Source organism: Coturnix japonica, chromosome 12 (assembly GCF_001577835.2).
Source record: "Coturnix japonica isolate 7356 chromosome 12, Coturnix japonica 2.1, whole genome shotgun sequence".
NCBI lineage: Eukaryota > Metazoa > Chordata > Aves > Galliformes > Phasianidae > Coturnix > Coturnix japonica.
The window spans coordinates 1,666,012-1,693,836 of NC_029527.1; the positions used below are offsets into that span (position 1 = coordinate 1,666,012).

General features: G+C 44.9%; 1 protein-coding gene across 2 annotated transcripts; it reads right to left on the minus strand.

Annotated features, from left to right (window-relative positions):
• Positions 1–377: 377 nt before the first annotated feature.
• On the minus strand, positions 378–26,769 carry USP4 (ubiquitin specific peptidase 4). Of its 2 annotated transcripts, XM_015874586.2 has the most exons (22): positions 26,555–26,767; positions 26,337–26,464; positions 26,127–26,257; positions 24,037–24,163; positions 22,757–22,902; positions 22,443–22,504; positions 19,111–19,254; positions 18,383–18,503; positions 17,545–17,718; positions 16,081–16,239; positions 15,048–15,272; positions 14,037–14,120; positions 13,250–13,344; positions 5,860–6,051; positions 5,254–5,342; positions 4,667–4,882; positions 4,513–4,583; positions 3,827–3,942; positions 3,103–3,252; positions 2,722–2,825; positions 2,407–2,495; positions 378–2,276 (listed from the first exon to the last, which is right to left on the minus strand). In XM_015874586.2, exons 1-22 carry the CDS (start codon positions 26,725–26,727, stop codon positions 2,178–2,180), a joined length of 2,895 nt encoding a protein of 964 aa, XP_015730072.1. In that variant the 5' UTR covers positions 26,728–26,767; the 3' UTR covers positions 378–2,177. The 2 variants fall into 2 exon arrangements, 1 of the variants encoding a protein (XP_015730072.1); XR_001557866.2 differs by lacking the exons at positions 378–2,276; positions 2,407–2,495; positions 2,722–2,825; ... (3 more) ...; positions 4,667–4,882; positions 5,254–5,342 and adding an exon at positions 8,471–8,604 and having other exon boundaries at positions 5,941–6,051; positions 26,555–26,769.
• Between the last annotated feature and the right edge of the window lie 1,056 nt (positions 26,770–27,825).

Genomic DNA, 27,825 nt, shown 5'->3' on the forward strand with positions numbered 1-27,825 from the left:
TCCAGGACAGGCTGGGGGGGATCCAGGGCAGCCCGAGCTGTTGGGTGGCAACTCTGCCCATGGCAGGTTGTTTGGAACTAGATGATCTTCAAGATCCACTCCAACCTAAGATATTCTTTGATTCTCACCAGTGAGTTTATTCCTTCCCTATTTCTCTCTCTGCCTCATTTCCCAGAGCATTGCACTCCACCCTGCTTCAATGAAAAGAGAAATGTGCAGCCAGATTTACACAGCACTGCACTGCTCCCCTGCACAGCTTTCACTCATCACACAACAGCTGAAAGAGCTCGTGCTGCAGCAGGCATCCCCACAACCAGCAGCTGCTCAACCTGCACTTCAGGCCACTTAACAACAGGTGAAAACACAACAAAACCCAGTTTCAGTGCAAACCGCTCTTTAATTTGCCTCTTCATACCACAGATCCAGCCACTTACAAAGTGCTAGTCCAAAAACCAGCTCTGGTGTTAAAGCAGACACACGCCAGCTCCATCAGCTGCTCAGCCATCAGCTCCGAGACAGAGAAAATAAGAGCTGGGCCACTTTCCTGCAGTACAACAGTGTCTGCTCAGCATCTGAGCATCAGAGACTGAGCCCCACTGATGCACTTCTCAGTGTCAGTGCAGCAAAGGAGGTAAAGAGGAGAACAAAGGCTACTTCAGATGGAAGTTGCCTTTACAAAGCTGTTTTACTCCCCCCTTGCCTCTCCCACCTCCCCATTTTGGAATGCCCATGTGATTTTCTTTCAGGGTAATCTAAGAGAAATGCTGATCAGAGTAATTCAGTGCAGTGCTACAGTTCAAAATTGCTTTTGGGATGTTCCCCTTGGAACAGAAATTAAATATTAAGAGTTGTATAAAACAGAAACAACCCACAAACCAGAATAGCGGAAGCAACTAACAATTCTGATCTCTAAATTCAAATGTCAATGCTTTAAAGGCAAAACTCTGCAGAAGGGGATAATAATGGGGATAATAATACTTATGGATCAGCTACGGACAGCCCTTCCTCCTACTCAAAGCCTCTCATACCCTGCCAGTAAGTCATGGGGGGCCTTGGAGGATGATAACTAAGCTTTTCTAACTTTTTTAATGGGGGAAAAAAAAAACAGTTCTCCACTGAGGACTGACCTCATCTACTGCTCACAGGAATCCTTATATGAGAGGAAAGCTGAACTCAAGTCCTGAGAGAAACAGAGCCAGTCAGGTAAAGGTGGAAGAGAGGAAGAGCATCTGCCAGTTGTGTTGGAAGGATGGAGCAAAACTAAGCAACTATGTCAAAGGGACACACTGGACACAAAATTGTCAGCCTTACAGATTTGATATTCACGTCTACAATCATGGAATAGCTTGGGTTAGAGGGAACCTTAATGATCATCTAGTTCCAACTCCTGTAGGCTCGGGCTGCCCATGGACCCTCCAGGGATGGGCACACACAGCCCTGGGCAGCAGTGCCAGCTCTTCACTGCCCTCTGAGCAAAGAATTTCTCATATCTAACCTAAGTCTCCCCTCTATTAGTTCAAAGCAATTCCCCTTTGACCTAATGCTAACAGAGGCCGAGTATAAACTGCCCACAAGAGTCTCAAGTGCACCACCAGATGAAACAGTGCAAGTAAGAGAAACTTTGGTGCTTAGCAAGGAAACCAAAGTAAAATGGCAGAGGTGGCACAACAGATGTACAAAGATCTGAACTGAGAGACTCCAGAAAGGGTGCACGAGCCTCACTGATACACGCAGGGCCCATCAGCAGCACCACAGGGCTGACAGGAAGCCCCTGGACCAATGCACAGAATCCTACCCACCGCACTCCTCCATGGGCCCCACCACACTCAGCTGTAACCTCCGATTCAGGCTGTACTACCCCAACCCCAGCTACAGACCTCAGCCCACATCCCACAGCCCCAGCTCAGCCCTGACCCCTGCCTCAAGCCACACAGCTCAGACAGACTTTAGAAAGAACTTTATCAAAGCTCCAATATATATTATTTTTGGCCTCTAAATATCCGAGAGTCAGCACCTATTCCTGGCTCTCCGGTGCTGCTCTGTAACCCCAAGCACCGAATCTTTCAGTGCTAGATATTCTGCTCAACTCCTACAGAAGAAAGAAAAAACTTCAGATGCCTCAGAGATGGCTTTAGGAGGGACCTCTAACACGGCGGCCGAGTGCTGGAGGCGGTGCTTTAGTTGGTATCCATGCCGTCACACTCTTCTTGGGGAGGAGATGGGGCAACATGTTCCTCGTTTCGGCGCTGATAAAACAGCACATAGGCAGCTTTTGTCTACCAAACAAAAAGCAAAAGAATTGGAAAGACTGAAACAATCCATGTGGCTTGGCTAGAAACACAGTGCTCAAGGAAAGGGACCACACTTGCAGCATGAGCTCGGATTAGCTTCAGGCCAAGTACTCACCACTATTTGGTCTTCTGAAGCCAACGACACGCTGCTGTCATCAAAGTAGTACCACTTGCCATTCACCTTGTTCTTTGCATAGGCAGTGTCTGTTGGAAGAAGAAACTTCAGGTTCAGGGAAGCACTGCACCAGTGACATTCAAAACTCAAACCAACTGTGCAAGGCTGTCCAAGAGCTGCTTTCTACAGTTCCATGTTTGACACTGTACTAGAAAGCCTTGGTGAGGACCGCTGTAAATCACAGTGCACAGAGCCCCCCTCCAGTCCCTCCTTTGTACGTCCCTTGCATGAAAGAACAGGAAAACAATCACTCACAGTGGCCTACTCCCATGGCTCCATAGTGATTGGAAACTGCAATGAGGTCGTAGACATATGAGCTTCCTCTTGGGTCACAGACAAACTCAGACATGTTTAAACCCCTGGAAGAAAATCCAGAAATATCAGTATGCCAGCAATCTCTGCTTCCACATCAGTGAAGCTCTGTCAGCAGACAGCACTAGTGAAGCTAAGTGTTATGCTCTGATGCTCAACAGCTTGAAGTTTTCAGTGCCGAGACCCAAACATTAGCCCTGCCACACAGAGCAGGTCGTGGTAAACTCATGGGGTGCTGCAAAGTGATTGAGGGAGGGACCAAATGAATAACAGCTCTGAGCATCAGGTCTTCATATGAAAACTAGCTCAAAGGAAGGATCTTACCTGATAGGGAATTCAACAACAGTGTCAAGTTTATCCCTCCAGTATCTGCTGTATGAGAAGCGTTTTAGATGCACTACCAAAATCTTGGGCAGTGACCACAAGTCAAACTTCTTTGTGGCCTGCTGATGCTTCTTACAGTTAGGGCAATACCTGAGGAAAAAAAGTAAAAATAAGAAACCTGAAAGATGTCAGAGGATACATCAATCGTGTGGTTCAGTCCCTGCCTCACAGAAGACCATTTTGGCTTACGGAACATCCAGTTCCTTGGAGGTTTCCAAACTACCTCTTACTTTCACTCTGCTGCTAAAACATCCTACTGGATGAAAAGGGATCTCAGTAAAACTAAGAGTGCTTCAGGACTGGTACAAGCTGCAAATAAAATAGTGCAGAACCAAGCACTATAAAGTAGCCAGCTGCTCTCACTGCTATCACAAATGCTTCCTCTGATGCTGTCTGAAAGTCAGACGTATGGTGGGGGATCAAAAATAGATCAATCTCTACATACACAGTGCCTTTTTTAAATGCAGGCAGGAAACAAGGAAAAAATACACCCCTTATTAGCCCATGCCTGCAGCCTACTCAGTCAATGACTGACCATAAAACAGACACATCCCACAGACTAAAAGACAAACATGGGAAATGATCAGAATCCTGGGACAAATCATCTGATCTCAAGCAGTTACAGATTTTTATAATAAATAAAAAGGGAGAAAGAAGCTCTTACCAAGGGTCGTGTTCACCCAGAGTTTCCATTGTAGTAAAGAGCTCTATGCAGTCTTTAAGGGCTACCACTGCCTTCATCTTCTGTGGTTGTAACACACTTGCATGCTTTTCAAATGCCTAGTGAAAGAGATGCAAGTTTTATTCAATTCACATAGACTTTAATCCCTGCCACTGTGAAAATGAACGTGCCCAAGTTCACACTGCTGGAACAACCAAAACATGCTAAATCATTGTGGCACATGCTAAATGTATTGAAGTGATTGACAGAAACCAGAATGATACTGGGGCAAAGAAGCTACCAACTCCCAGAGGAGCAATCATGGTTGACACTGACCTTCAAGTGAGCTAGCTCTCATCTCCAAGCCACTCAATTGCTTAAGTGTGGTCTCTTAGTAAGGAGAAGGTTCTGTGTGTGTGGTTTTCTGCTTATTAATTTGAGTAGATTATGAACTAGACAACTTAGAAATTAAAGTTTCTACCTTTAGGAACACTGGTAGCAGACGAACAGTAACAGATCTGCAGGTCTTATCTTGACCAACTCACCCCATGTTGTTGACTGCAGCCTCTGGGCAGAGGGCCACACAATTTCAGCTGTTTATTACTGTGATCTATTGAAGTATCATGCTGTGTACTATGGCATGCACTAAGTTTACACATAAAACACTTATGAAAAGAGCATACTACAACCTGTGCCTCCTGTTCATCAAAGAGCAGCCTCCGTGTTTCAGAATCCCAGTCAATAGCAAGCGTAGAAAAAGCTAGAAGAAACAAGAAAAAACTTTTGCTGCCCATTTGTTGGAGGAAGGAGGAAGAAGAGGAAGGATAACAGGACAATAGTTACCATTCAATTTCAAGAGTTTTCCTTCTACAATAGAGTTTATCTCAGAGGTCCCGTATAAATTCACAAGGCTGAAAGTGAAATACTGCTTCTTACAAGGCTGCAGGCCTCTCGTTGGCTCAACCTGCATGCAGCCCTCAGAGGGGCAGGAATCAACTTCTGCCAGCTTCTCCCTGCCTTCCTGGCCATCATCCTGATGCTCCATCTCTTCAATGTCACCTGGCAAAATGTAAAACAAGCCCAATATTGAAGCCCGTCAGTGAAAAGTTCAGACTGAAGCTGTATTTTATCCCTTACCAAGGCCAGGAAAAACATCAGGGTTCACATCCTATTGTCAGGCATGATGAAATACACTCAATCAACATAGGTTAACACATCACACCATCTGACAGCACACTCTAAGAAACATCCCAAAAGGCTGCATTTGGTCGTTTTCATAGTAAGGCAGCCCTCTGCCACAGTGCTATATCATCATTATGTAGAGCTAAAAATAACTGCAGGAGCTCAAGCCAATTACACACAGCACAAACAACATGATAACAAGAGCTTCAAGACCAAAATGCTTCCAAGTAATTCTGAAAAGACTTTACCTTCAGCCACACTGCTGGAGCCATTGCATGCTCCTCTGTCTGGACAAGGTGCGGAGTATACTTCTGCCACAGGGAGTTTCACATAGCGACTTAACAGAGGGAACATTTTAATTCCACAATTGTAACAAAACAGTACATCACAACAACTGCACCCTCCCCGTCAATCCCCTTGGTGAGCCACAATTTATTATGCACAGCATCAAAAGCTCTCAAACAAAACCAACTCGGAAAGTCTACGTTCTCACTGCTTGTACCGAGTTTAACAGGTGTTAGATGGGAAATACAAAAACAAGTTATGGTGACCCACATGAGAGCCCTCACATTTCCCACGCAGTGCTTCTGATCTGTTTTGCAGCACCAAGCATGTAACTTCCCATGGGACCACCATCTGTATTATGTAATGGGAAGCTTTTACAGAGCCCAGACAACCAGGACCTCAGGACATCCCTGTGGCCTCCAGGCAGTAGCACAATGCAAACACTGGTTGGTACCCCAGAGACAAATCCAGGAAAGATCTTCCTATCAAAAAGGATGCAGTGATCCTGGCATAGTCTAATTCAGTGAGCTAACACTAGAATTTTGCACTAAGGTACAGATGTGACTTACCTGATCCGCTCCAAAACGACACCGTACAAGTGATCCACAGTGAGCTTGTGTTTTGGCACAGATACCAGCAGTGGTTGACCAAAGAGCACAGTCCCTGAAGTGCTGCTGGATTGCCTCGCTGCCTTTTCCCGAAAGTAAACAGACAAAGTAATGTACTCTGAGCCATCTTCACTTGGCTTGCAGACTTCATATCTGTTCAAAAGACAGGCATGTCCACAGGTTATTTCTACTGCCAAGAAGCACAGCAGGCAGAACCAATATCAAGTCAGTCCAACAACTCTGTCTGCCAGGATCACTTGAGGACAATAAGGGTTGTACTCCGTGTACACTTGACTGCACTAAATGAACTTTTAGATCACCAAAACAAGGTTTGTTCTGTCTGAAGAAAGAAACCTTCTCAGTTCCTTAGGTCTTACATTCCCCCCGAGCCTCCTGCTCCATTTCAGGTCTGAGCTTAAATCACCAACCAGACAAGGCTTCAGAAAACCAAGAGTATGGAAACATCTGCTTTACAGAAAAATCCAGGAGAAAACATTCTGGAAGAGAAGCAGCTCCAGAGAGCAGAGAGAACACTGAGATGCAATTTGTGCTGCTGCGTGCAACAGAAAAACCAGGTATTCGCAAATAGAAGAGTCAAAAGGAACCACATGGTGCAATTGTACTGCGTTTCTCACTCCCTATGTGAGTTTCAAGACTATTCAGCATAAAGGACTTATCCCATGATTTCCACCTCACAGTGCTCTTCAGCCTGGTGAGCTGCCTGCTCCAGACTCATCTTAAAACTGAAAAAAGAAAGGTTTCATGAAAGCTGTCACTACACATAACTGAGATGACAGTCACACATCTGGACATACTGTCACAGGTTAACCATGACACATACCCACAGCTCTTGCACATTAGAGATGCCAGTTCCTTTCTTGCAAGAGCCAAGAAACAGGTTTCTGTTTCTATGTTCAGCACACCCTTGCAGAGCATGGAGTGGAACAAATTTCAGAGTTGCAGTTCTGCTCTGTCCCACTTAAACAAAAGCCCAGCTCCCAGCTCAAGGCCACGAAGAAAAATACCCCTCCAAGAACAGAAGAGACAAGAAGTGGATCTAACAGCTTGATAAGAATGGCTGTTGTGTTTTCTATGCCATCAGCACTGTCCAGTTAGACAACAGCACTATAAAGAGAACTACTGCACTTAGTACTGTAACACTCAGTCACAGAAGTATCACTTACAGTTAATTCCACGTTCCAGGAGACCCTCTGGGCTGGTCTCCCACAAAGCAGACCAGCACACAACATGCCCAAGGTGCCTACATTCCTCAGCATTCCAATGACTGATTCCAGTTCTCACTGGTGGTGGTGTGAGAGACACCACCTCCAATGCTGATCAGAGGAGCCCCCAGCAATACTCCATCCTCACACAGGTCCTGAATGAAGCCCTGCCTCTGTGATGGCACAGATAGGATTGAATAAGCTAAGGATTACTCATATATCTCACAAACAGCCTGCATGCCCTCTGCCTACTTCCTCACAGAACAGCTTTTACCCCAGCATTAGAGATGTCTCAGAGCCAGCAGAGCTGATACTATAAACCTATAGGGCTACATCAGACTATACAACTGATGGGTACAGGCCAGCTGCCTTTATAAGTCACAACAAGTCTGCAAAGTGCCTGAAAACAGCTAAGTGACAGTAAATCAGGATGGCTTTGATCAGCCTTCAGCCTGCAAAGCAGCAGGAAGCTTCAGGCTACAGCTGCCACTCAGAAAGGAGGCACCGAGCAATGAAGCAGCTAACTTTTGTCCCCCAGTAAATTAATGTCAAGCAAATGCACGGGAGCATGGAAAACTAGAGAAGGACTATAGGAAAGGCCACTAATAGCAGGAAAGGCTCTCAGCTAAATACCAACCTAAAATATTTATATATTAACTATAACCCTATAGTATGCTATTCAAAAACTCTCTCCAAAATGCTGTGATGTGAATAACATTAAACACAACTGGAAAACACCGCGTGGATCACAGGTCAGGGTATCACAACAGCCACCAAGAAAACAAGCAAAAGAATGAGGGAATCCAACCAGCATCATTTTTCCAAGTTTAAGTTCAGTTCCAAGTTAAAGAAACACATTTTAGGGAGGATATTTCAAACAAAGAACTTCCGAGCACTTTCCTAGATCAGACTGCTGCAGTCTCACCTATCTCAAACATGTCACACAAAGCCAGCTTGCAGCTGTAACTCAGTGCAATAGCTGCTGTAGCTCATCACGGTGACAAACCTGCCCTGCCTGCAGCCAGCTATGGTTTTCAAGATCATGATCTTATCTAAACATAGAACACAGCATGTTGTAAGAGAAGGCAAAAAGAATAATACGCATGGCAAACCAAATATACATTTTATGTGACTTTCATGGGTTAAAGGTGACCTGCAAATCAATTTGTGAGACCTTTATCAGTGTGAACAATACATGTTATATGATATGCCCCATTAGCCAGGCTAAGAGATCAGAGACACCTGTGACTCTAGGCAATTTTCTTCTTGGGCCTTAGGAACTAAGAAGAAACACTGAGCCCTGCCCATGTAGAGGAGGGCTGTAGAGGCTGCCTTTGGATGGCACTTACCTGACCCCTTGTAAGCCGGCTCCAAGCTCCAGCTGGATCTCTGGGTGATGTGACATCACCAGCATGGAACATGTGGGGGTGTTAGAATGGAGCGGGAGCCGGAGGTCCTATAGTGGGGCTGGACTTCACGGAACCTAAGGGAAAGAAATAGTGAGCATTGCAGTGATGCGCTGAATGCTGCGCCCTGCTTAGCCTGGAGAATGAGAGCATTCAGCACAAACACTGGGCTCATTTTGTCAAATTGATTTGCAGACCACCTTTACACAGTGACTTACTGGTCATTTGCCACAGATCTCCCTGACCTTCCACAGAAATATCGTATCTCCAGAGAATCATTTACAGTGCTGTGAGAAGTGGGTTCATCCCACTGTGCTTTGGCTGCACTGTCCCATGTGTCAGGCCAGAGGCCCTACTTTATATCCTAGAGCAAAACACCATTTCAGCACGTACCCCACCTCTGCTCTGCTGCTAAATACTGCCAAATCTTGAAGCAGGGCAATACTTTATTTCCAAGCCTGTCATGATAAGAAAGAGAAGAATACAAGTCTTGGAGAACTATAATTCCAAACCCTCCTTTCTCTGGAAAAAAACATGTGTGCTGTTGTCCTCTTGCACATGGATCCATTTCGGGATGCATATGAGAGTTGCTTAAAAACAAGGAGTCTGGTAACATTCACTTTTCTTTCTCTTTTACTATTACAATAGGCGATATGCCGCAAGGATGAGTAAACCAGGAACAGACCAGCTGGAAGGAAGAGCACATCACAGCCATCCAGAACAGGTATTTCAATGACTTCCAAGCTACAATCCCAAACAGAGCCCATGGAGTCTCCTTCTGTTGCCTCCATCAAAATCCCACATCTCCCACTGCTTTGGTAGGAGGGGACCATTCACTGTGCATGTCTCAGAACATCCAGGTGCACCGCAAGGTCACAAAGCTGACCTGTCTTCTCCAGTCTCCAGTGTGAAAACGGGAAGAAACACAGCTCTTCTTCCCACTATAATCTCTTTTAGAAGGTGCAAGTTCAATATTTGGACAGGACCTTTCACAAATATTATTTCAATGGTACAGTCTAGACTTTCAATGGTACAGACACCTGTGCCAGCAGACCCTGCACCCCTGCGAGCAATTGGCAGTAAAAGAACAAAGTACATCCAGGCTGCTCCTGCTCTATGAGTTCCACTTGGTGACACTTTAAGTGCTGGATGGGCAATGAGACTCTGCTTAGACCCATACAGGGATTCAGGACCCATTCAGAGACCTAAATCTGAAGGCAAGGAATCACACATACTGCTGCCAAAAGCAGGACAGCAACAATTCCAATACTAGTATACTGGGGCACAGGTTTACGGTATGAGATGTCTCCCTGCCTTCCAAATGGAGATACATGCTGCTCACTGGCTAGCACACAGTCCTCTAAAATCTGAATCCTGTCAAGGCAATGGGATATCGCTCTCATATGCAGCCCCAGATCTGGCTTCTGCTTTCAGTGAATCCAACCTGGAGAAAATACTGCAGGAGATTGACCACTGATACTGAAACATATCAGTCCTCAGGCAACTTAAGGCAGCACTGAGAATGGGAGAGAAGGCAAGCAGTACCAGGTTACATTACCATAAGGCCCTCTTAAGCTTCAGAAACCATCACACCTTATTTCTCTTACCAAAAAAAGTAATAAATAAAACAGTCGCCAAGGCATCAGCTAACAGCCTCAGTTCCCATACCAAGAAAAGTACTGGTATAAAGTAATATCACAATGCCACAGCACAGGAAGAAGGGGCAGCCTGACCCTTCTGCTCTGCTGCCCACCCAGACAGCGATGATCAGCTGGGCACTGAGCAGCAGCCTCAGGGCACAACGACACCCACTGGGATGGCAGCTGCTGGTGAAACAGAAGCCCTGGGGCTCCCCAGTTCCCCTGGGTACTGCACACTGGTTCTTTGCAGTCTCAAGCTTGAACAAACAGCCACAGACAGCTATTAATACAACCTTGTTTTGCTTCTTCAAGTGGGAGGGCGGAGTACGTTTCACATGAGGACACTATTGGCCACTTAAAAGGAGGATTTAAACACTGGTAAGAGGCAGAGATGAACCTTCTGTTCATCATAGCTTCTCTGTTTCCTTGTTGTGGAAAATCAGACAAAAACAGATGAATGACAACAGCCAGTAAAATCCATAGGGACAAAAAAACACCACGGGACCCCACTAAGAATTTTGCTATTTTTAAATACACATTTTGAGGATGTACATCTGAGGAATCTCTTTCTGAATGTGCTGCACTGATTCAAGTCAGTTTTGAATCGCTTGGCTACTTGTAGCTCTTTCCCCAGTGAAAGAAGTTACCTAAAACATGGTGACCAGATGTACTCATTGCAGTATGCCAGCAGGGAGGTCAAACCATTGAGGGGAAAAGAAGTACAGATGGTCAGTATATAAGAGAAAATAGTTTGAGTATGCGAGATGGTAGTTTGAGTATGTGAGATGGTGACTATTACGTTCATTTAAATACAAAATGCCTTTTGGTTCTAGAAAAGATCCTTAATTTAAATGAGCTTACGGTCCTCAAGTCATCCCATGGGTTACATATATCAACTTCAAACCCTTCTGAGGGTTTGTACCAGGGAACACACCACACAAACAGTACCATCATTAGCAGGTCTCCCTTCCCAGCACATCTTTCCCCAGCTGAGAGCTGCTGTAACTCTCCATCAGATTTGCAGCAGTGTCCTGAAATGGGGCAGATTTCTCATCTGATTCTAACAGAAGTAGCAATATTAAAAACCTCACCTTTCCTGTGACTCACGTTATTGCATGAGGCACTTGAGTGATCTGAACAAATATCTTAGGATAAAACAGTACTTTCCTACCACAGTAAATAATCAGCCTACAGAGTTCTTTGTATATAAATTGTTACCTTCTCAGCCCCATTCAATGCTACAGAATGTCTTCTTGGGATTCATTCTGTGGCAACACCCACCCAATGTTGCACAAAAGAAACACTGGATGGTAACAGTGCAAACCTCCCCTCCCTTGGCTTTTTAAGTTGCGAATTTTGGGTGAAACTGTAGCTGTAAAAACATTACACATACTTTGTAATAGAAGGCAGCTGCTCCCCTTCATTCATCAGTACAAAGAGAGTTTTCTCTCATGAACAGAATAAGACACATCATACAGTGCAAACAGCATATATGCCCAACTCCATCACAAGAGAATCTTTCCCATGACAAACATTTTGTGGAATCCACAGGCACACAGAGCTGTGATTCAGGTCGTATCAATCAACTCTTCTTTCTTCCCTCCCCCCCCCCACCCTTCTCTGAAGAGCTAGAGGTAATTTAAACCCAAAGAACAAAATACTTTCTAGAAGGCACTCAAGTTTTCCTCACTGACTTAAAAGAAAGAAAATATTGCTCAGCTATATGGAAGGATAAGACATTCCCCATGTCCTGTTGCTATCAGATGATGTAAAAGTTAGTCCCCCTCCTGCTTATAAGCTCCTTCAAGCACTGGAAGGTTACAGTGAGGTCTCCCCTGCACCCCCAGCTCCCCCAGCCTGTCTCCACAGGAGAAGTGCTCCAGCCTGCTGAAAACATCTTGAGAGGGGTTCTATGGAAAAACAGGATTAGCCAAGTTTCCTCCTGCTGCCTCTCCTCTTTTTTGCAGGGCTATTTTTAACCCAGGTCAGCCCACTGCTATGACTCACAACATGACCTCATTTACAGTTAGGTCTGCATGCAAGGACACGGCGACTTCAAATAACAACACACAGAGCTGCAGTTCAGCTAACACTTCCCCTTCTGTGCAGAAGAGAGAAAATCAGACACAGCAGTTTTCTGAAGAATGTGCAACAGGTTACACACACAGGAGAATAGTTTTGTTGCAATGCAATGTTCCTTAAAGCCATGGGAAGACTGCCCTGCTGGGAGAGGGACAGCAGGGAGTGTCTCCACGCTGGACTTAGGGAATGATCTATGGAACATTGTGCTTCCTGCCCTTCCTAGGCACCTCGGCCAGCCTGATCTTCAGCTGCAATTGAAGAAAACATCTGATGTGACAAGAGCTTTCAGAAACAGCGTGGTGTGACTTTTCAGCAGTGAGTTCACAATGGATGGCAGGACAGAACAGCACTGAGCAGTGTGTCACAGCATCCCATTCACTGCACCCGAGGACATCACCTTGCACTGGAATATCCTCACAAGAGAAAGAGGGGGCTTCTGATGAGGGTCTCACTGGATCTCACAAGCTCCATGCTCAGAAGCTAACCCCAAAGTCTGCTTTGTATTTCATGTGCAGTATTTTCCATTTTACCAACATGACCTTTGCTCTCCACCTGAATGACCCAGCTGCATCCACCACATGCATTGGAAACAAAAGCACAGCCAAACCCTCAACTCCACCATAGATACCTACATCCCCCAAGGCAAGTCTGCCCATGGTCCTTTACAGCTGGACACAGACAGAGCAAGCACTGGTCTGGCAAAATCCCTGCCATGGTTAGCTGCGTGCTGTAACAACCATATTACTGTTACGAGAAGCAGAAGGCAACAACTCAGACTTCGCTCTATCCTAACAACACACCCAAGGTGTTGGACTGATCTGGAGCATAAACCAGGCCCTAGTTCAAGGACTGAGGCCCAAGAGCAGGAGCCACATGGAAAGGGTCTATGGGAAGGCTTAGATTTTAAGGAAAAAAAAAGGATTAAGGTTTTATATCTTGAAACCAAAGCAAATGTTTCATAGCACTCTTTTGCATCGTGGCATCTTCCCACTTTACTCACACAAAGATGTCATCTTTTGGCATGATATGATTTAAACCTTCATCCGCCTGGAAGATTTTGTGGAACCGATGGTTGTACACATCTGTCACCACCATCTAGAACAGCAAGTGAGAGTTGCAAAGAGAGTGTAATAAATATTTACATAAACTCATGCAAGCTAAATTCAAGCAATACTTTATTTGTTTTTCCCATGAGAATTCTCAGCACCTGTAGTATCAGTGCTGCATTTCCCATAACAACACCAGGAGCTGCTTTCATTAAAATGGTTCAGAAAAACAAAGCTTGTAAGAGACTGATTTTACAGAGGTGCTGAGGAGATGAGATTGTACAGCTGCAAATCAGTCTGCTGGAAACAACAGCTCAAATCTAACATGTTTTAGGCAAAGATCTCTCACATCTATAACTTGCTGAGAAAGACTGAAGCGTTACACTGGTATCCTGAAAATCCCCCCCCACCACCTACAAAACCATTCACTTTATAAAAAGCTCACCCAATTCCTTCGTTATTAGAAGGGCATCCAAGGGGAGGTGGCCTCAAAACAGACTGAGCATCTCAGGTTACTAAGAAATTACATTGTCAGAAATGCTGAGGGGGAGGTAGGTGGATAAATAGATGTTTTCCAACCATTTTTTATATTCTTCAGTCAAAAATTGCATTCAAACTTCTAATGGAGAGTAGTAATAAAAATATATCCTTCAGCTCATTATATATTTAAAAACTAAGACATCAAAATGCCTCTAGAAGACCAAAGCTTTATCAATATTACTACACTGCATTTATCCTTACTTTTTCTGCAGGAACCCCAGAAAGTTTGGAGAGTGAATCGCAGAGATCTGAGATGGCCCCCATCATTGGCACCACAACCCGGTACTAAAAAGGGAGAGAACAATGCTTAGCAAAGGCAAAACAAACGTGTGTACACAAAGAGCATGGATACGAAAACACAACTTGGAATGTCTAGTTCTGCTGAAGGTCACTGCCATCCTTTCTTCCTTTGGGAATCAGAACCGTATGTTTTAAAGAAGGACTCAAAGGCACACATCCAAGAAGACAGACAGGCACACAGTTAAAGTGAGCCCCATGAAGTACACTTGCCTTGACTAAAAGGAGTTATGTTTCACTGTGATTCACCAGGATCTTCTTAGTTATGCCATCCATCTGTACCCCCACCTGTGGCCATCACTGGCTCACAGTTCACTTTCTCTTAGCACAGCCCACATAGTGGGGGCACTGTTTCTCTTTTGTCACACACCAGAGGTGAAAGATAGCGCTGCATACCTCCAGCATCCCAACTGGGAGATCACAAGATGCCCAGAATTGCTGTCAGGGGGACAGCAGGTGGGATGTGAGACCAAACACAGCCAATTCCACCAGCAGAGCTCCAGCTGCTGCAGCTTTGGTTTATCTCAATTCTTCAAAGTACCATTTACCCTTTCAGTGTCTATGCTACTTGCTTATATTACTCATCTCTTCAATGAATCCCTCCTCTGTTCTTTCCCTTCACAAAACCTTGGTGATGAGTGCAGCTGTCCTTGATTTCATGGTTGTACAAAAAGCAGGATGAAAACTCACTGCCAGTTTAGCATACATCTCTGCTGCATCTACCAACCCCTTGTCCCCAAGATTATGCTCTCTATAGAAATCAAAGACGTAAACCTGACTATGCAAACACATTACTACCTTCACAGAGCTGTGTATCACATAGTAACCACACCACAGGAAAAGTGAAGCCACCCCCTTCAAAACCTAAGAGAAAGAGGCTCAGATAATGAAATCCATGCCTTAGTGATGCCTCACCTGGACAGGTCTGCGCTGTGGGTCTGCATATACCAGGGTAACCTCCAGCAGACGATCTCTCTTCAAAGGCAGTGGAAGAGTTAAGTAACAGAAGGGATCAAAGGTCACAGAAACCTTAGAGCATTTGGGACAAACAAGGGTAGACTTGAAAAGACCATGAAAAATATCCACAATGATAGAATCATTCCTCAGTCTGTGGTTCTCCCAGGCTTCTTTTGCTACAACCTATAGAAAGAAAAGAAATTAAGTATTAATACTCACAAACACGAGGCACAGCAAGCACAGGGATGGAAACAAACTCAGGAAGTTAATACATACAGAGGAACTTCACAGAAAGGTGGATGTACTCTATTTCCAGCCTAACACACCTGGATTTTTCTTAGTGAAACTAAGGCTCTGTGTCAAGCCAGAAGTACAGTGACTTGAAAACAAGGCAGAAATCTGTTTAGTTCCTACATCAGGGGAAGTGGAAGCACCTAAAGAAAATGAAGCAGAGCTGGGCATCCACTTCACCCTACAACCACCACCACTGCTTGGAGAAAAAAGGGGATAAATGTACTTCATACGTTCTTGCCACATGCATGAAAAAGCAGAAAACGTTTAGGCTATTTTTTAGCTAAGTGGAAAAACAAATAGTCACATATACTTCCTAGAACAAAGAACTGTTTTACCTGGCTTTTATGAATCTTACTGCCACCCTGACTGTGGATTTGTTGTGGATTATGCACTTGTCAGCATTCTGCAGTTGTTTGTACCATGACCAAAGTCAGAAGGCTGACAAGGAGGAAAGTGATTTCACTTAAAGGAAGAAAGACGGTCCACTATTAAGTGTCTCATTTCAACATGAGCACAGTTTGCCAACTTCAGAGAAACAAAACTGCCTGTAAGGTGCTCTCATATCAGTACTGACCCAAGATTAAGGTAGGGAAGGCATTAGTGCATTTGGTGGGCAGGAAGCGTCACAAAACCAATTTGCAAATTTGCTTCCTTCAGAAGCACTGGTCACCCTGTTCTCAAATAAAGGGCATCTTACCGAATCAGGCCTGCCATTGGCATCCTTCAGCTCCAAGTAAGGTTTCTTCTTCACTCTATTCAAATCCTCATGCAAGCCATCTAGAAGAAAAGCCAAGAGCTCCTGGGAATCTTGCTGTTGGTATCCTGAAAACTGAGGAGCAAACCGGCCAACCTGTGTCTGCAACAGAACACAAGAGTTAGAGGGGGCAAGTATAAGACAGTGGAATAAAAACATCCCAGTTTCTGCAGAGACCAACCCTACACTACCTTATATTAGCAGCAGACTCCAGAGAACTGAGTGCTAACAGATAGCGAGTACCAAGATTAATTTTACCAATCATTTTTCACTTCATCCCTGAACTATTAAGGGAGAAGAATGCATTCAGTGCTTTAAAATGGAAATCTGAATTAGGAATATTAATTCACAAACTCACATGTTGCATTTTTTACTTTATTTCAGAAGCTTACAGCCACAATGCAGAATTAATTACTGCATGACAGCATCTTGAAGGTGTATTGCAAGACAGAAAAGACTTGCAGAAGAGCTAACACTGATTGGCTCAAAGTTAAATTTGAAACCAGTAGTTACCAACAGTCTGCAGCTATTTTAAAAGCAGAAGTACAAACCCAGAAGATATAACAGGCTTATATAACAGGAGTAGCAAGAGCCAGAAACACCACAGCCAAACACAAACATTGCGCTGTTTCAGAACTACCTGTGACCCTACAGAGGATAATTTCTGTGGTAGGCAGGACTTCTGCTCCAGGTCTCAAAAACTTATAACTCAGCTTAGAGTCCACACCACACAAAACCCAACCAGCGAAAGGATGTGAGTTCACAATTTCAGCTCACTGCTTATTTCATCCACTTGCAGTGTTGTTCTTCTCTGCATTACTGAGACTGCGCTTACAGAAGCAAACTCTTAATGCTCCTTTGATGCTTTCATTACATTGTCCTGGAGCATCTTTGTGTTATACTTAGAACAAACAACATAGTTTGAATTTTCCTAGGGTGGCTGCTACGTTGCAGTGTTTGAGCTGGAAGCAGCTCTTTGTGCTGAAGCACAGCAAACACCAAACCAACAGATAACATGGCAGAAAAGGAAATGCTTTTTGCTCTCTACTTCATCATTCCATTTTTGCACTTGTATCTTGCACACTGCTAAAAATTAACAGCTGGCAATGTTTGTGACCTTGCCTAGTTTTATAGCAACAGCCACGGTGATGCATATAAAACCAGCTCTCAGTTTAGAAGGTCATTAACTAAGTAAGGTACTAAGTTAAAAAGCAACAGCCAACTTCAGGTTACAAAGTTACTTTCTCACTTGTCCTTCCTTCCCCATACTCCAAAAAGTATCTCCTTAAAAACTGAAATAACACTGAAGCAGTTTTGTTGGTGGTGCTTTCAAGCCATCAGGATTTGTGGAAGGCATGTTAGCTTCTTCTGCCAAAGAGCAACACTACAAGAACACAGAGTACTTACTTTAAACATGCGTGGGGCCACATGAGACTGTCTCCCAGACCAAATCTGTTTAATGAGTTCTGCATAGGCTTCTGCAATTTCTCCTCTCATCCCCAAGGGGTTGCTGTGATTTATTTCAGCTTCATATTTATCTTCCAGGAAATAGTCGGTCAGAGGAGGGGTATTACTCAGACACTAGAAAAATCATTAAGGAGATGAATTTACTGCACTGGACAATGAATCTGTGCGACAATTAAGTAACAAATCCAACTCTCACACCAGAATAAACACAGCTAAATGTTTTAACAAATCTGGTGAGACAGAGTATTTAATAATAATAACAAAACATCTCTCAGGAAGGTGGGTTACTGTAACTGCTGTAACTGGAATGTGGCTGGAAAACAAATTAAAAAAGGATACACCAAAGGTTACAGGATTCAAGAGACTCATTTATCTTTGCAGATGCCACAGTCATGCAGCAGACCTGCCCACAAGTGTAATCCTTCTCTTTGGTGCAGTTTCTACCAGTTCATCAAGAGTAAGACACGGAAGGCTCCCTGGCCTGCAGCTCTTTGGTTTTCCTTCATGTATTTTTGGTTAATTTGTTCTGTAACTCCCACTGACACTTCATCAACCTGAGAAAAGCTTCTCAGTGTAATGCTGAAGCCTGACCACACCAAGTCTGCAAGAGACCATGGTTCTGTGTGCCCATCTCACCAATGCTGCACATGCAGGTTAAAATGTTTTCCACAGCAGATCATTTCTGCATAAACACTTTTCTTTCCACAGATTCTGATTCACAATCTCCATGAGATCACTCTCATGCTTAATTCTGAAGAATGAACTTTTCAAGCTTTACCTGTAATGCAGAATTCATGAAGCAGGTATTCCCAAGGTTACTGAGTCCACATAGGCCAGGTTGGGACAGGGAAGCAGAGTCCCTGTTGCTGCTGTAAGAGTTGCAGGCAAACCCAGAACCTCTGAAAGAAAGCCAACACAAAGTGCTCCACAATGAGTCTATACCCAGTTTCAGCCATTTTGAAGACTTGCATCAAACATGAGTAAAAGAACTGATTAATGAAAGGCATCAGCCTTCATGTTTCTGCTGCCTCACAGTGGCTAGCACCAGATACCAGGATCATGAGATACACACGCTAACTTTGGAAACAGTAATTGCTACAGGCCTATTATTAACATATGCCTCAGAACACTTCAGTTTCATCTGTTTACAAGTACACAGCACTCCATCCTAACGTAGCAACCTAGTGCTCATTTGATGAGCTGTTAGAGCTAGTAAGGAAATTATGTTTCTGCCTGGAAAGACTGCTATCACATAGGCAGATATAATCCTTTCTCTCATATCCCCAGTCCTCTAAAAATTAGGCCAAGCTCCAGCAGTTAGCAGCACCAGAACATGTATTACTTTTCTAAGTGATAAGGAACAGCAGAACCTAAACTGTCTCAAAAGCAAGGTTTGGTTAAAGATACTCAGGTACCAGGCAGCATTACAGTCCTTTTCTATACAGGCAAGGAAGAGCAGCAGTATTCACATGAGGGACAATCACAAAAGATGATTGCAGCTCTTACCCCCTGCCCAGGCTGGAGCTGCTCAGTCCATAGGAGTTGCTGCTATCGCCGTTAGTAATGACAGATGTGGCAGATGCTGTGGAATAAGAACTTGCTGAAGGTTTCGTAGAGGTAGTAAAGTTTCTGCCAGTTGCAGTGCTTGACCTGGAAGAAAGGCAAAAAGTAGAAACAGTGCTACTACTTTTATCAGCCCCAACACCCCCTGCCACAAAACCCCAAGCTTGAAACAAACAAAAGTTACAGTCTTAATCATCACAAAAGGCTCACCTCATATTAAAAGCAACAACATCAGTTCTTCTCTACTTAAAACCCAAAGCATCCACCCAAACAGAATGGTAATCAGCAAGAACCAATCAGGGTGGGCACAAAGCAGTTTGTCACTGAGTTGGTTGATACACTCCATTACATGGGGACAAAGCACACCACTGTAGTGGCATGCATACCATGCACACAGCAACCCTCAGCACACTGAGGCTGGGGGTACTGAAAGGGATGCACAAAGACTGGCAGAGAATAAAGAACCACCTACTTCAGAAGACCAGGTTTAAAACCACCTAAAGAACCTGAATGTACTGAAGACCAAAAGATTTTATGAGATGCATCTGAAGATCCTGAGAGAACTGGTGGATGAAGTTGTCCACCGTATCTAAACAGCTGTGACAGTCCAGTGAAGTTCTCACAAAATGGAAAAGGGGAAACATTACCCCCACCTTCAGAAAGGGAAAAAATGAAGATCCAGGGAACTACAGGCCAGCCTGGCTCATCTCAGTGCCTGGCAAGATCATGGAGCAGACAGATCCTCCTGGAAGCTATGCCATGGCACATGAAAACAGAGGTGACCGATGACAACCAACATGGTTCAATTCAATCCAACAGACCACAAACAATTTGAAACATCAGTAATCGCTGCATTCAAAAACTCCCATTTCATTTTGTAGACTTGAGCATTTGGATTCAGCTTCTTGTGGGCATTGACTTGTGTTCTATCTCAATCTGCTGCCTGTGCACTTCCTTATTTAACATCCATTTCTCATACGCCATGGAACTTTAAGTGCTCAAATCACCTTTTAACTTTCTCATCAATATAACACTTCTAGCTCCTCCACTACCAAAACCATCTGCCAACTGTTCAGCAATCCATTAGATTCCTTCTGAAAACTCATTAACCTACTTATCACATTTCTTGACAACCTAAAAGGATGCTATCATTTCATGTGCCATTTACCAGTATGTCAGTTAGGAAAAGAAACTCTTCTGACTCACACTCAGGATTTCCCTGGTGAACCACTGAGGTTATTTCTTATTAAGATACGTGCCTCAAGGCTGCTACAGGGGCTAACGTTGCATTGGTTGCCACGATTGGATTCAAAGCCCCACAAAGTCCAAAACTCAGGGCTTGAGGTCTGATGTGCAACTTTGCATTTCACAGCACTGCTGCACGTTGCCCCCATTCTGCCAATTAAAGTCAGGCATTTCAAGTTCTACCACGCAACCTTTTGAAAACCCACACAAATGGCAAGGGAAGAGAAATCTGGAGAGCAGCAGCATAAAGACAAAGATTAATCTAGTACAAAAGATGTGAGGCCATATGGTTGATAAGCAAAAAAAACCCTCAAAAACCTGCCAAGATGAACTGCTTGGGGGAAAAAAAATAAGAAAAATTAAGAAAAGTGAGATTTTCAAGTGGTTGGAAGGCATAAGCAAGAGAAGAGCTCCAATTCAGCTGAGGGTACCTTGAGAGCACATGGTAAAATTAGTCCTTCCATCAAGTAGGGATCCAAAAAGTCTATAAATGCTTCAACAGAAAAAAAGGAAGAGCAAGAAAAGCTGAAATCTGTATTTAAGTGGAAAAGCTGTGGCCATCATGAAATGCCACTCAGGAAGTTTACATGTGTGAGAGTCTCTCCTGCAGAACTGACACAGTCAGTGCTACCCAAAGCAGAGCACCTGCTGCAAGAACACATGTGCTTCAAAGTCAAGAAATGAAGGCCTGCCCATGAAGTCTTTGGCTCCATTGCTGAGGGGTCGTCCAAGGTCAACAGCACGAAGCAATGGGGGAAGAAGAGTTTCAAACTTAGAAGGGCATTTAACTATGGCATGATGTACATAGAAAATACATCAATTGCCTTAAATCACACAATTTCTGGCATTATCACTGCATGGTGTATAAGGTTAAAACAGATGCCTAAAGCAAGACAGAAAGTACTGAAACAGATAAAGATTCTCAATAAAATATGAGGAGTAGATGGAGAATATTCAAATACCAAATGAACTACAAATGATGGTTATATGGAGATACGCAATAAAAGGGAAGGAAATGAAATAAAATTCAGAAATGATTATGTGAAAAGCAAGCACAGGGTGATTACAAATGGACTAATAGAGAGCAACATCAATGATTCAAGAGAGAACATGTAAGTGTAGTTCACTGTGATCCTATGGACATTGTCTTAACCCATTTTCCCAGCAGGATATCTCTGAAGCACAGAGTCATTTCAAAACAGGTCTCACTAATTATCCCATTTTGCCCCATTCTTCAAACACGGCTCCAGTAGGATCTTGATTTCAAATAGAGCAACTTATGAATCCTGCTGCCATTTGAACTGCATTGAACAGAAAACATTTCCTTTATCAGTATTCAGTCTCATGGCCTCAACTTCACTGGATTTAGCCTTCCACAATGAATAAGAGACATTTCTCATCACTTCATGTAACTTACACTACCACATACCCATAATATTTCATCACACCCTCATCTTACTCATGTCTTCTCTAGAGATTAAAGATTTGTGGCAATACTCCCAGGTTTCTAATTGGTTGGGTTGCTGGATTTTTTGTTTTGATTAAGCTGTTGGTTTTTTATTGCAGGGGGCGGAAGGTGCACATTTGTCAAGCTGCCTGTATGCTGCTTTTAAGGAGCAACTACTAGAACGTGGAGTATTCACTACTGGCAGCTTCAGAAACACACGCTGCAATCATTTTTCTCCTACAGCAGTAGGATACTACAGACTTTTCCTGTGCAGTCTACAGAGGTAGTTTCTTAAGTAAGCTAGCTCGACAGAAATAGCACCTCTGCCTCCTAAGCACTGCAGAAACCTAAGCTATTTAATCCTTACACAGCCTATTTGAAACAGGCTTTAGGACATAGACTGTTGCTAAAACAAGAAACCAGCTGTAGGGCAACTGAAGGATTATTTATGTTGAAGATTTGACATTCTCCAAAACACACAAAACAAATAAATTCCCAATAACCACCAATATCTGGGAACACACGCTCACTAAACTCAGCAAACAAGCTGAATTAAATAATGAAGCCATTACTTCACTCTTACTTTGCAAGGAAAGGATGCTGAGGCCACGTGCCATCTCCATTTCTCACTTCTATTAGGACAAGCTGAAAGAGAGTCCAGGTAAAAAAGAAAAGTAACTAAAAAGATCCACTGTACATTTCACATAGTTATTGGTAGAGCAAATATTGATAACTGTGACTGAAGTATTTGGCATGGAAAGAAAACAGTACATGACCATCTAAAAACTTTAGAGATAAAGCACTGCTCAAGGAAGCCTGCCCTGCAAATTGCTGAGTGTTGTCAGAATACAATGCTACCATTTACCACGAGCGCTGAGAAATAAATACATCCCTTACCTCCCCATGATAGATGTTTGCATCTTCCAGAGTGACACCCAGCTCGCTGAGCTGCTCGTAAGAGCCATCAAAATGGCTGCTCCATAACCTCACATCCTTCTCAGCCGGGATTTTAAAGAGTTTCCGTACCTCTTTCACGAGAGTGGCTGTTGACGAAGAAAAAAAGTAACACCAGAATTCCTAAAACAAAAGAACTTTGGAAGTAAAAAGACTGGAAAGGCAGTCTTCTAGCATCGCTATCTGTCAAGGGCTTTTGAATAGGAAGTGCACTGTAGGTGCTACAATTGCTCCTATAGCTTCTCTAGTACTTGGTGTGAAAGAAAGAAATGCAGTTATTTCAGTCATACATTTGTATGCCAAGCCCTTCATTCAATAGCATTCAGAACCACTGTGATGCTCCTGCCCAAAGGACAACTTTGGTAGAAGAGCCATGATTTGGTAATACAGGTTCAAGCAGGAAGTGTTTTCAGTTATCACCAGCAAGCTGAAAGAAGCCTCTTCAGAGACAAATCACAGCCCAAATCCATCACTTTCACATGTGAAAATACAGGAATCACACAGAGAGCACGTTTCAGGAAGCAGAGAAGCATAAAAAGAGCCATTGAGAAGACATCTAAAACATTCACACTCAAGGAAGAAGGAATTATACACGAAGAACAAAAGACTGAACTGCTTTACACGAGCAACACAGAGGTTTCTCCAGGACACTGGTTAGTAAACAACACGTTCTGCAAAGCCTTTAATGACAACTCCCTGCACTGCACAAAGAGTCACTATGACTGGAAGAAACTTCAGGGTGTTCCTAACACGAGTGTTCAAAGCTGAGTCAACACTGCATTCAGCCCAGGCTGCCTGGGACACAGCCAGCTGGGTGTTCAAAGCTGGCAAGGAAGGAAAACCCTCATTTGGGCTCCATTCAAATGTCCAGCTGTTCTGACAGGGAACATTTTTTCCATTATATTCAGTTGCAAACACTCATGTTTCAAATTATGACTGCCATCTATTGTTATCTTGCTTTGTGCTGCAGTAAAGAACTCGCTTCCTGTGTTCTCAGTAACCCTCCTCACGGGCCCTGTCAGGCTGTTAAGAGGTGCCCCTAAACTCCTATATCTTTTGCAGGTTAACCATAGCTCCCTCAGGCCCTACTAAGAGATCACATGCTCCAGTTGGACCACCTTACTGCTAGACTTTGTTCTAGTCACATCTTCCTTCCAGAGCAAGATACAAAGCGCCTCTTGACAAAGCATCAGAACAGCTTAATGCATGAGTGAGCTACTTACCAACACTGTCTCTTCTGCTGAAGCAGCAGCTGATCACGTTGGAAGGACTGCTGCTCTCACACAGCTTCAGCTCAAGAGGATAAACTTCAACTTCACAGTGCTTCGCATATAGACCAAATTCCATCACCTGCTCACAGAAAGATGCAAAATAACACAAATAATAATAAGATATTAAAAACAAAATCATAAAGTATAAAAGAAGCACATCTTAAAGGCCAGTTATCTGACAATGTCAGTGGAGCAGGAAGAGAAAAAAATAGCTGAGAAGATCCATACCATCTGATGCCACAGCTTCACAGGGCTGTGGGACAACAACTGCCCTCCCCCATACCCTGACACAGAGCATTTCTCTTTACCCTGAGATCAGCTTTCAGCTCATTGGTGCACAATGAACTGCTCAGTTCATAATTAATTCACACTTAACTTCCCAGCTTTGTGCTATGGTGAGTCCACCAGTATTATTCCTTAACTACACGTGGCTGACAAAAAGCTAGTTGCTTTCACTTGCTATTTTATTCATTTAAATACTATGCTCACTTCCTTGTCCTACTGTTCTAGGTGTGTTTTTAACAGCAAAATCCACTGCAGTGGGCAGGTTAACAACGGACTGAAGTTCTTGCAACAATCCTAGACTCTAAAACAAGAAGTTACTTTTAATTGAGCCGTGACAACCCAGACTGTTTGTCTACAAAACAGCATTTGCTCCAAGCTCTACCACTCAACAATTACGGTGCTGCCAACACTTGATCTGAAAACCCAATACTAAAAACCACAAAGCCCCTTTTACCTGTAAACAACTGACAGATTTCAGTTGATTTCAGAAGAGCGACTCATGATTCTACCTTTCAGAATGGCTTACCTACTCAGAATGCATTCATAACTACATATGCAGGAGAAAAACACCTTATGAGCTTATAAAAGAGAACCACAAACATGTCTCTTCTTTTTGGATTTGAGAGTGCCAGAATTTTAGGAGAGAAAACAAGAACCAGGTTCTTGTTTGGAAGTCCCCAAACCACCTGCATTAACAGGTAATTTATCCCAGTGCCCTGTTCTGTCCCATTGAGTACAGCCTGAACTATTGCACGCAACATGAAAGCACTGCACTACTCCAAACAATCATAAACATATGAAGGTAACTGGAACAAGGTTCACGGCTCTCACCCCATGTAACCCACTCACAGAGAGTCAATGAGGATTCAGGCACTTTAACATTGACAAGTCACGTTATTGGAGACAACAAGCTAAACATAACCTGATGTTATTCTTTCAACACACAACTAGTGAAACAAACACCACAGAATAATGTTAGAAAGATCTCCAAGTCCAACCATCAACCCACCATCACCATACCCACTAAGCCATGTCCTACATCTGCCCTTTTCTTGAACACCTTTGGGAACAGTGACTCAATCACTTCCCCAGGCAGCCTGTGTCAGTCTCTGACCACTCTTTCAGAATAGAAATTTTCCCCAATGTCCAACTTAATCTCCCCAGGCCGTTCCCTCTCATCCTATCACTGTTACCTGGGAGAAGAGGCTGATCCCCACCTTGTTACAACCTCCTTTCAGGCAGCTGCAGAGAGATAAGGCCTCCTCCGAGCCTCCTCTTCCCCATGTGGAACAAACCCAGTTCCCTCAGCAGCTCCCTGTAGGACTGTGCTCCAGACCCTTCACAGCTCCATTGCCCTTCTCTGGACACACTGCAGGGCCTCAACGTCTTTCTTTTGGAGAAGGACCCAAAAGTGAACACAGTAATTGAAGTGCAGCCTCACCAGCGTGGAGAACAGGGCGACAATCACCTCCCGCTGGTTGCACTGATTCTGACACAAGGCAGGATGCTCTTGGCCTTCTTGAGAACCCGGGCACACTGCTGGCTCATGTTCAGCCAGCTGTCAACTAACACCCCCAGATCCTTTTCCTCCAGGCAGCTTCCCAGTTGCACCGTCCCCAGCCTATAACATTGCCCGGGGTTGTGCCCGAAGTGCAAGACCTGGTGCTTGGTCTCGTTGGCCTCCATCCAATCAGCCTCAGCCCCAAAGATAAGATAACAAAGGTACGCTGAGCAAACCTTGCTCCACCCAAACGTACTTTCCTCACGATGGGCTGCTGGCCCTCGATGCAGCCATACCACGAAACCAACTTCTGCCAGGCGCTGCTGGGCACCAGCACGTAGTCCAGCTGTGCGATGAGATGCTCCTTTAAGCTCTGAGTCTCCCCATCTGGAATGGAGACGCACATAAGGCCCGGCTCCCTTACAACCCTCCATTCCCCGGGGACCCCCCGTGGGGCCGCACTCACCTCCGAGCAGACACGAGTTGTCGATGGGCCCAGGGAAGAGGTTGGGGTCTCCCACTCCGGCCACGTCCCACCTGTCGTACCCCACGTAGCGCTTCCAGAGCCCGAACCAGCGGCTGGTCAGCACGTACCTGTAACACACGGCCCGGCGCGGCCCTCAGCGCTGCCAGCCCAACGCCAGCACAGGGACGGGGCGGCGGCCGAGGGCCGGCCGGGCTCACCAGGACTCCCCCAGCCTCATGGACGCGGCCATCAGCGGCCTCAGCTCGGCCCGCTGCTCCTCTGGGCTCGGAGCCGCCGCTTCCACCGCCGCCGGTTCCACGGTCGCCGAGTCCGCCGGCTCCGGGCCCAGCTCGGGCCGCACCGTCCCACCGCCTCCCTGGGCCGCCGCCATCTTGCGGCGCTCACCTCCCCGCTACCGGAAATCGGCCTCGTGCGCATGCGCTCTGCGCGAGGGCGCCGTTTTACGGCCCCACCCGGGCTGACCGGAAGTGGTGTGGGCGTGGTTCGGCCGGGTGGGATCCGCGCCCGGCGCTTTGAGTTCCGCTGTGCTGCGCTTTGTGACCCCCCCCAAACCCGCTTCCCCCGGGGGGGGGGGGGGGGTCGGATTGGGAGAGGAATTAAAGAGAGAAGGCGGAGCTGAGCAATGAGGGGCTGGTAGGAGTCATGGAACAGCCTCTGCGAGCCGCCCTTGTGGTGCTCGTGTGTTACATGTGCGGAGGTTTCCCAGAGTTACGTGACTTATTAAGTATCGCATGAAGTATCGCAACATACGCATTAAGTATCACAGCGCCTCCTGTTTCCTTGGTGCAAACAACCAGCAGAGCCTCCTTATCTGCTCGGTTCAGGGGCTCTGTTATCTAAACACTGAGCAGGGCAGGGTGATCCATCAGTGAGTGCCAGCGGGGTTAAGAGTGCAGCCACAAGTGGAGTCATGGCTGTCACAGTGAGTCAGCACACATGGCTGGGCCCTGCAATGGTGACCTCCCTCATAGGGAACAGAATCGCCTCGTTCATTGCTTGCTAACAGAGCTGTCAGAGGTGTTTCCTCCTGTCTGCCCATGGCCGTGATGAAAAACAGTGATAACGAGTCCTCTGGAAGCTTGTGTGTGCAAGGATTATGTGTGCAAAGATGGTGTGTGCAATGCGGCTCATCAGGAAGGAGAAAGGAGTTATAAAACAGCCAAAAGAGCCTTTAATAGGCTTGTTTTGTTCTCCTTTTGATGGCATTTCTGTTGTGAAAACACTTCTGGTCCATGGTTTAGGGTGATGTGCTTGAGTCTGATGGGCAGAACGCTGGGGAAGCCGGGAGATAAAGGCAGGATAGTTTCTATCTGCAGCTCCTGACTGTTTCTATCTAAACTCCTTTAAAGGTTCAAGGAGTTGGTGGCAGCTTAGAAGGTCACCCCAGTCATGAGGTGTGGGGAAGGAGAGCCAAACACTCTGGGAAAGGGGGGGAGCTGGGGCTGATGGGTGGAGGAATAGAAGGGCA

What these genes read in the sequence shown, in the direction of transcription:
- USP4 (XM_015874586.2), bottom strand. Translation starts at nt 26,727, where the DNA reads ATGGCGGCGGCCCAGGGAGGCGGTGGGACGGTGCGGCCCGAGCTGGGC. An exon ending in ATGAGGCTGGGGGAGTCCTG is followed by an intron (nt 26,465 to 26,554) that starts GTGAGCCCGGCC and finishes CGTGTGTTACAG; the next exon opens with GTACGTGCTGACCAGCCGCT. An exon ending in CACAGCGCAGACCTGTCCAG is followed by an intron (nt 14,121 to 15,047) that starts GTGAGGCATCAC and finishes CTCCCTTTTTAG; the next exon opens with TACCGGGTTGTGGTGCCAAT.